This window comes from Lepisosteus oculatus, chromosome 2, assembly GCF_040954835.1.
Source record: "Lepisosteus oculatus isolate fLepOcu1 chromosome 2, fLepOcu1.hap2, whole genome shotgun sequence".
NCBI lineage: Eukaryota > Metazoa > Chordata > Actinopteri > Semionotiformes > Lepisosteidae > Lepisosteus > Lepisosteus oculatus.
The window spans coordinates 4,031,794-4,042,031 of NC_090697.1; the positions used below are offsets into that span (position 1 = coordinate 4,031,794).

The 10,238-nt window shown below is 33.7% G+C and overlaps 2 protein-coding genes across 2 annotated transcripts; both read left to right on the forward strand.

The window, feature by feature from the left end:
• Positions 1–1,024: 1,024 nt before the first annotated feature.
• On the forward strand, positions 1,025–2,053 carry LOC102691260 (trace amine-associated receptor 13c-like). The gene has a single exon (XM_006626479.3). It carries the CDS (start codon positions 1,025–1,027, stop codon positions 2,051–2,053), a length of 1,029 nt encoding a protein of 342 aa, XP_006626542.3.
• A 4,405-nt stretch (positions 2,054–6,458) lies between these two features.
• LOC102691458 (trace amine-associated receptor 13c-like) lies at positions 6,459–7,391 on the forward strand. The gene has a single exon (XM_006626480.3). The coding sequence runs from the start codon at positions 6,459–6,461 to the stop codon at positions 7,389–7,391; it is 933 nt and encodes a 310-aa protein (XP_006626543.3).
• The last annotated feature ends 2,847 nt before the right edge of the window (positions 7,392–10,238 follow it).

A 10,238-nucleotide genomic window follows, 5' to 3' on the forward strand; every position in this document is an offset into this window, starting at 1 on the left:
CTGCTGACAAAGGAAGAAATAAAACAAGCGATACAATAAGCAATAGTGTTTGAATATGTAATTAAAAGCATAAGTTATAAATCAAGGCAATGCTTGTAGTTTCAGGGTCACACAAAGAACTGAAACTAAAATATTTTATTCATCTGAGATTTCAAACCTTTGAAAAACCTTTTTAAGATGCCTGTCTTTGTTGCTATGATATAGAGCACAGTAAATGTGCTATCTGAGTAATATTTCAGTGCACATGGAATATAACTATACTGTAATAACATTTTCACGGTGAAGGTGGTGTTTCCTTTGGAAAATGGCTGAATAAACACATTTAAAAATAATATCAAATTTCACTTTCTTTGTATTTTTCATTTATTTTACAAAAAATGAAGAAAAATAGATGATATATGAAAGAGCAAAGTTAATTTTCTTCACTCTAAATTCATCCAAATGTTATTTAATAATGTGTGAAAATAAATACATTAATACTTAGAAAATGAAATACAGAAACAAATTGGGATTTTATTTCCAAGCATCTGTTTTGCTGTTTACTAAGTCTGCTACACTATAACACAATTAAATCCGATGAGTTCTGAAGGAGGAATTTTAATTTGATGTATTCTGACTATACACAGTATACAGGCATGTCCATAGTCTTGCTTTATTAAATATACAATATACAAGGCATGCCAAATAAAGATAAAATATTAGTTTTATCTTGCCTTAAATTATCCAAGATTAAGTTAATTAATCTTAGGAAGGACTGCTTTATTTAGAATATGGCACCTTACATCATCATATCTGCCCTCCGGGGAAGTCTCAGAAAACACATAGGTAATATAAATAGAGATACATAGACTGTAAGGGGTGTACTGTATTTGTTCAAAGAAGGGAGAAATTGTAATAGAAATGTACCTAACCTAAATACCTAGATTGTATTAATTTGGTATTTTGAGTATCCAAAGTGTTCCTTAAAAAATATTGTTAAATTATAAAAATACGTTATTAAAAATACTTCCTTCAGTTTAAACCAATGGATGTGTCTATGCTTCAAGAGCTCAGAAAAGAAAATTTTTGCTATCCCACAATTAATGGATCCTGCACAAGGGAAGTGCGTTCTCTGACAACTTACATTTTGTTATATATTTTGCTTTCAACTGGGATGATAATCACAATATTTGGAAACCTGGTTGTTATGATTTCAATAACCTATTTTAAGCAGCTTCACACACCAACAAATATGCTTGTACTGTCACTAGCCCTTGCAGATTTTCTGCTGGGGATGTCTGTGATGCCTTTCAGCATGATCAGATCTGTTGAAACCTGTTGGTATTATGGAGACATGTTTTGCCAGCTGCACTCCAGTTTTGATATGTTTCTGACTACAGTTTCAATTTTCCATCTGATATTTATAGCTCTAGATCGCTATCAGGCTGTGTGTAATCCACTGCATTATTATTCAAAAATTACAAATCGTGTTGCTTGGCTGATGATTGGTGTAAGTTGGGGAGTTGCTGCAATATATACATATGGACTTCTATATTCCAGAGGCAATGCAGAGGGTTTAAATGAATATGTATCAAGTACATATTGCTTAGGAAGTTGTGTACTTTTTTATAATGCATTATGGGGGTCACTGGACACATTGATTGCATTTTTCCTGCCTTGTTGTATTATGGTGGGTTTGTATACAAAAATATTTTTCATAGCCAGGAAACATGTAGTACAAATTGGCACAAAGACTGATCAAGAAAAAAAAGACAGATTTTCTGAGAAATCTGAATGGAAAGCTGCAAAAACACTAGGTATTGTGGTTGGTGTTTTTATACTCTGCTGGATGCCTTTCTTTGTTAATTCCATTATAGATCCTTTCACTAACTTTTCTACCCCTGCAATTCTCTTTGAACTCTTTGTCTGGCTAGGCTACTTCAATTCTACCTTAAATCCAATCATTTATGCATTCTTTTATCCTTGGTTCCAGAAATCACTAAAACTTATTGTTACATTCAGAATATTTACCAAACATTCTTCTAGTACAAAATTGTTTTCTGAACAAATCTAAACAATGATATGCATCCCAGCAGATTAAAATTATTTTAAGATAGTATTTTTTTATTTTATTAAGTCAATTAAGATTGTAGAAAAGTTAAAAAAAATGGCCTTGCAAACATTCATTTTACTTTCTTATTATTTGCAATAGTAAAATAGAATTGGGAAACTAATCCTAACATTTATCTGTTATTATTTTCAAAAGCTAGCAGCACTCAGAAGTGTTAAACCTAATAAAACCATCATTAACCAACAGAAAAAAAGCGACAAGGGAATTTCATATTGTGCCTCTGATGAATCAATGCAGAGCAAGCTTTTCTTCCTCAAGAAACAAGTGACGTAGATAACTTAATCCCGAATTCTTTTCCATTTCTGTTGTTTTCAACTTCCTTAAGTTTCTCCTCAATGATGAAAAGTGAGGGGAAAGCTACAGTGAAAAAGTCATATGAATATCTTCAAATGGAAATAAGGATAAGGATGCGGAGAGGTGTGTGTTCTAGCGTATGTATAGTCAGTGTTTGAGTAGCAAGTGCATGGCAGTTTGCATTATTCAATACATGTTTTGTTACTGTGTTTTAATGTGGTAATTAAAAAGTGCAATCTTGTAGTTAATAATTTGTTGCAAAATTGTTTACTTCAAATTAAGAAATTATTTCTTTCTTCACTTTTGTGATATTTTAAAATGGAATTCCTCCAATGAAAATGAATATAACGTACATAAAAAGGCAAAATAAAGTAATTGATGTTTGTATTTTAGAAAAGACAACACTGAGCAGTATTTAGTATTTGTTTACTGAATGTTTTGTAGGCAATAGTTTTTTTTTTATTCTTGTTACACAGATGGTTTTCATATACAGTACAGAAGAATAAGAAAAGGAATTACTGACTCCTTTTTAGTGTTGAATCTGAATTAAAATGATATACTGATGTATGCATTCTGACTGATTTAGAACAGTAATTGATGCTGGTGTGCTCTAATATGATTGATTCACATAAGTACTAGCAGTTATTCAGATATTTAGTCATGATAATAATGCAGTTTCAAATTTAAAATTATATATCATATATACAGTACATTAAGCAGGAGAAATCAGTTACAAAGTTCATAGCTATCATGTTTCAACATTAGATACATGTATGTTATAGCTATGAATGAAATATAGTATATGCTATCAATGAAATTATATTTTCATCCAAAAATAATGTTGAATAAAAATCCTATTCAATTTGTAAATGTTTTGATTAGTTAATAATATCAAGTATTTCAGAACCTTAATAAAAATGTATAAATGAAAATATAGGTGGGTAGCTGCGTCAGCATGCGTTAGCTGCAAAGGAACAAGTAATAGGTTTATTCCATGCTGAAAAAAAGAAGAAAGAGAACACAACGCTTCGGCCGTGGAGCCTTCTTTATGTGTGAAAATATATATATATATTTAACACTGAATAAAACTGAATCTGGATTATCAACACCCACTAACCACTTTAGCAATATTGTTATGTGATTACCTAAGACCTATATTAAATCAAGAGTGCAATTCAGCAATATCTATACTTTAAAATGGTTGTAGTAATGCAATACTTTAACCTGTTCTCTACTTGCCTCACATTTCAAGAAATACAAAAGCAAGTTAAGTTCCTAAAAACCTTGATACTAATCATGTCAGTAGTTCACTCTATGCCCATGTCCCTAGGGAAACATTTCTCAATAATGGTTGTAAAAACTGTAAAAACCCAGTGTGCCCTAGTTTTTATCCCAGCTTGACCCTATGCGGTTTATTTAAACACATAACATTAATAATAACGTGACTGAATAATATGAACTTTACAGATTTTTAGAAGTCAAATTGTAAGCTACAGGTTGTTATGGGTAAAATGTGGAGTCTCTTTCTGTTGTAGACGGGAAAACATCTACATTAAACTTGAATTTATTTCACCGTTGATTAACAGTCGTTCAGAGAGAGACAAAGTTATTTATAATTTTCAATAAATAAATTGTTAGGGAATTCTGAGTAAAAAAATAAAATCCATAAAATAAAATAAGAAACATTTAGTTAACAGAACTGCTATTGTAAAAATTCATCATACTGGGACATTAAGACTCTCACAGACCACAGAGAGAGCGCCTCCTGCTAGTCTCACTAATACCTCTTCCAGTAGCAACCTTCCTTTTTCAGGAGGACTCCCTGGTGCAAGTACAGGCTAGGCTCACTCCTGCTTAGCTTCATTGGGTCGCCAGTGTAAACTGAGGCGTGATGTAACCGCTGAAAAAGGAAGAAATGAAATAAGCAATACAATAAACAGAAGTAGTTGCATATATAATTAAAAGCAGTTATACGTTATAAATCAAGGGAATGTGTTTTTTTTTCTATTAGTGGACCTGATTTAAATATTCAAAGTCCTCAAAGGTTTCTAAAGTCAAAGTCAAATCTACAGGACCTCTTCGGAATTATCAGTGACAATAACAGAATTCACAATTGTAAATTAAATGGAAGTGCATTTTAAACTGGGAACAGGAGGCACTTTTCACATAATAGTGATTTATACAGTTCTAGAGGAGGACAAATTTCTCATCTGACCCTCTTAGCATCTCTTACACAAAAATATCACTGAGTAGCCCATTTGTGCTTCCTTCTTTCTTGATTTTTGTTCCTGCTACATATAGACATTTCTCACTCACACTTACTCTGTCCTGAGAGTGCACCCCACTCAAAGTCCTAATAAAAACTGAGACTTCCCTCCATCAAGTTTGCCGATGACACCACAGTTGTAGGTCTGATCACAGGGTCAATCTCCTTACAACGTGGTGTGAAGACAACAATGTCAGCAAAACCAAGGAGCTGATCGTTGATTTCGGGAAACTGCAAAACGGACATGCCCCTATCCACATCAATGGGACTGAAGTGGAAAGGGTCAGTAACTTTAAATTCCTTGGCGTCCATATCACCGTGGACCTCACATGGTCTCTCGATGCCACCTGTCTGATCAAGAAAGCACAACAGCGCCTGTACTTCCTAAGACTGTTGAAGAAGGCTCAGATATGTCCCCAGATCCTCACTAACTTTTACAGATGTACTACAGAAAGCACATGGACAGGCTGCATCACAGTGTGGTATGGCAACTGCAGTTCTGCTGACCGAAAAGCCCTACAGTGGGTGGTGAAAACTGCCCAGTCCATCACTGGGGTTACCCTCCCATCTATACAGGACATTTATGACAGACAGTGCTTGTCGAAAGCTCTTAGCATCATCAAAGACCCCACACACCCCAGCTACAGACTGTATGACCCACTACCATCTGGAAAACATTACCGGAGCATTCGGGCTCGGACTATCAGACTCAGAAACAGTTTTTACCCCCGCACCTCACAGTGCCTTCTTTCTTACCAAAAACCCAAACACACATTGAGATCTACCTCTACCTTACATGTCAAAAAGCTCACTCCCCATAATTTCTATCCCTTTATTTCATTCTGTTGATGCATGTTTTTGCACATCTGATGTTGTTTTTGCACATTACCTGTTACCTTTTTGTTGTTTTACACATTGCCTGTTGCTGTTTTGCACATTGCCTGTTGGTTTTTTGCACACTGCCTGTTGTCTCTGTCTTTCTTTTGTATTGTATTGTTGTTTTTTTTCTTTGAACTACTTATCGTCCAAGAGCTAGCTAAATAGCAATTCATTATACCATATACCTGTATGTGAGTATAATGACAATAAACTTGAACTTGAACCTGATTATAGCAAGCTGGTAGTGAGGATCAAACTACCTATCTGTATGAGGCGTTATTCCCAACATCCGTGCCCCTCACCTCATCACCTGGTTACACCTTGATTGATTGTACGATGAATTCTACATAATACCATAGAATTTTGGTATAGAAAGAGGTAAATATGGAGACATTTCTCTGACAATACTGTATGTCTAAATACTATATGGTAAACTATTAAATCTTCAGGGGGTGAACTTATTTGTCACCACAGTGTACTTTACTTTGGAGTGTACTGTATATCTTCTTCTAACTCCATTGTTTATTGCCTCCTAAATTTCTGCCTCCTGAAATTCTCATGTCAATAGAAAACATGCTATTTTTAACTCATATTTAAGAATGTTACCCACATGTGGTCTAAGACAAACACCAGAGATGCAAGAAGCGGTTAATTGTCAGAAGACTGATTGTATTATTGAAGAGAGAGAGTGGGTGTGTTCTACTGTTTTCTTTGTTATATAAATACAGCTTGTATCAAAGATGCATTTCAGAAATCCTGGGCTGTAATATAAGGGATGATATCTTATGTGGCACATAACAAGAAACAATGGAATTCACAAAAGTAAAGGAAATGGAAAACATACTTGTTTGCTCTCAAACCAGTAATTCCTCTTGCTTGAAAGAAATTCGGTCCACAGCAATTAATGTCATGCTATATATCCTTTTGTTAACTGGGATACTCATCACTGTGTGTGGTAACCTAGTGGTGATCATTTCTATCTCTCACTTCAAACATCTCCACACTCCAACTAATCTTCTGGTGCTCTCAATGGCTGTTGCAGACTTTTTACTTGGATTGTTTGTGATGCCATTCAGTATGATCAGGTCTGTTGAAACATGCTGGTATTTTGGAGATACCTTTTGTTTTTTTCATGCAAAGATCGACTTGATTTTGTCTACTGTTTCAGTTTTTCATTTGATATTCATTGCTATTGATCGTTACTATGCTGTGTGTGATCCTTTATTGTACTCCTCTAAAGTAACAATGCCTGTGGCATGGCTGTTTGTTACAGTTAGCTGGATTGCTGCAGTTGTATACATATGTGTGTTAATTACTTTCAAAGGAAATACTGACGGTATGGACGGCTTTGATCCATGTCCAGGAGACTGCATTATTGTCTTTAATGCAGTGTGGGGAACTCTGGATACAGTGTTTACATTTTTCTTACCATGTTGTGTTATGCTGTCCATCTATACAAAAATATTTTCTGTGGCAAGAAGGCATGAAAAGGTAATCTGTACAATACAGGACCAAATACAATCAAGAGAAGACAAAAAAATGAAAATACCTCGCAGTAAAGACAGTAAAGCAACTAAAACATTGACTATTGTTATTGGAGTCTTTGTTATTTGCTGGTTACCCTACTTTGTTAACAGTGTAATGGATCCCTTCTTAAACTTTTCTACTGCTCCAGCTGTCGTCGATGCTCTGCAGTGGCTGGGGTACTTCAATTCTGGCTGTAACCCAATCATCTATGCTCTGTTTTATCCTTGGTTTCAGAAAGCCCTGAAGCTCATTGTAAACTGTAAAATATTTAATCCAGGATCTTCTTTAATAAATTTGTATGCAGAAATCCATTAAAGCTTGCATGTCACCAGTTGTGTTTCTAAAATACAGCTTGTGTATGTGTATTAGTATTTAACAGATTTAAATCTGATAGGGAATACAAATTAGAAGATACAATATGTTTGGTTTGGGTTAAACTGGTGGCTTTTTGATGACTTTATGATTTTGTACTTGTTAAATCTAAACAGATCTAATAATTATTATGTAGTTTTAATTACGTAGAGAAAAATATTTTAATGATTATGGTAAAGGGTTTATTAAATTAAAGAAAAAAAGGGGTTATTTGGCTTATTTCAAATTATGGACAACATAATTTCAGTTATATTAAGAACTGAAACAATTATTACTTGTAAAATAATCTTGATAGATATATTTTTACACATTTTTTAATTCTGGATTTCATTACAATAAAAATATAAATAGTTTATAGTTATAGTATATACTACAGTACATTATAGTATATATAGTTTAAATATTGTTTCATTTTTAAATGTACTTTAAATTACAATTTGGATATATGTTTTCTAATAACTTTTTTAAAATTTCGATTTTTTAAATTCTAATTAAAATGCTAATACAGACTACAAATGATATACAGAATTTTATAGTGGGTATGCATCTTAGAACTTAGTTAAAAATATACAACATCCTTTTGGCATTACAACTATGTGCCTACTGTTTCTTGGATTCAAGCTTTGTATGTCCAGGTACTGTAGCAGTGATTGAAATAAACAAGAGCCTTAATTTAAAAAAATATTTCCACTGGACTTATTTAATCAAATAGACTTTAGAGTTTCACTTATACTGCTCTACAGCATATTCAAATAAAAGGATACTGATTTACAGTAATGCTGTAATCTACAACCATAATGCATATTGACTATTGTACATGCATATCTATTAGATTGTAGGTTGTATAATGTAATTAAAAACTGTAATCTGCAACATATCAGTACGTAGGATTTTCTGAATTGCAAGACGTCTTTTTTCCACAATTTAATTTTCAAATTTATCTGGATACCAAATGATGGTAATACAATATTTATGTCTTACTTGTGAACATATTTACCAAGGGTTTATGGTACTGGCACTGGTTTCTATTCTATCCTGGTGATCTGCAAATTTTCTTTGGAGATGAGCTCAACTAAATTAATGGCTTTAGTAGTTTTCTTTTTCCTGGTATTAAAGTGTTGGTTAAAGGTTTAAAAGGCCTGATAAACTGTAACCCTTTAGCACAAGGATTGGATAACTATGACTTATGATATAGTGAGCACAATGAAAAAGCTACGTAATTTACAAATGCTTTATGCCTTTCTTCCCATTTATGACATATGAAAATAACTAAGTAAAGCCTGTCTTATATTAAGGATATAGATTTTTTCCACATTTCTATATACAGCATAAGTACAGCTCAAAGTTGCAAAATGTTTACATACTGTAAACACCTACAAGAATTTAACACACAAACGTATGATTCTTTTGTCATTGTTTCCCATCGGTTCTGATCCTGAAGACTGTTTTCAGTCCTCTTACACTTCTGCCTTGACAATAAAGTCTTTTGAAATTACTGTTGAAATGTATTTTTGTTTGGGATTGGTTTTCACTATGCATAATTAAGTTTTTAAACTATGAAGCTACTTTATTCATGAATAAAACACATAGCAGACATAGTATTAATCTGTGCACTTGCAGTCTTCCCAGATGATTGAAAGGAACAGCAGATTTCCTTTCAGTTTATGTTTATTATGTAGTTTTTCAAATTAAGCTTTCAAATTTCAGCTAATGTTTTTTATGTCACCATATAATGGTGTGTACTGTACTGTTCTTAAGTGGTGTGTCCGATTATGCAGTCAAATAGGCCCACCTGGGCATTTAGACCTATTAAGACCTATTTAGAAGTATATTTACACTTATTAAGAAGATCTCTGGGAAGTCCAAAAAGTTTTATTAACAATTTAAATAGTGGGGACCAGTATCCAATTAGTCCAAACTTAATCCCAAGAAATATTGTCAACTAATTGAGATATATCCTTATTCTCCACTAGTCTATATGAAGATCTTAATAGTAAGTAAAAAGCAAGCAGATTGGTCTGATTTATTCTGCTACATACTGTTTATCCAGCTTTATATGTAAGGGGTTAAAAGGAAGATCCCCAAAAGCATTTCTTGTAAAAGAGCCCATTCTTCAAAGCAGACTGCATCAATCAAGATCGAGTGAGGGAAAAGGAAATAAAATAATCTTCACAAGAGTGATCATAATGCAGTATGTTCTTAATTGTTCTGTGCTGCTACATTCACTCCCAGAAATTATTCACCATTCTGGATCTCCATATCTGTTGCTTCTATGATAATTTCAGATTTGAGGAAGATACTCGGCTGTACATGGGCAGCCTGTTACTGCATCATTTCCAGTTGTTTCACTTTTCCACTCAGCTACCTCTGAAGCCTAACGAGTTTTGCTGCTGGGTCAGCCTTCTCATATATACACATAAAGTCCAAGAACAAGGCCAATGTCTTCTCAGGCAGCGCTATCACAAGCACAAGCTGCTATCTCTAGCACTATTGCCTTCAGGCCTTTGATTTTAATGAAATCCCTACATAACCCAAACAAGCTCCCATTTTGCCTTCTCTGCACACTATATTAATGCTTTGTTGTATTAATGATATGTATGTTAATAATTGTAGCCAAATAGATTTTAAAAGAAAATCCCACAAAAATACTTTTTTCTGAATTGTTTCCTTTCCTGTCCCCCTCATCTCAGGATCTTGTCAAAACTAACTCAGCAGTTCCACACCTCCACACATCCACATGCCAATCCTTAAGATGTGGTAATTATGTTACTGTTGTAGTTCAGGTGGGTA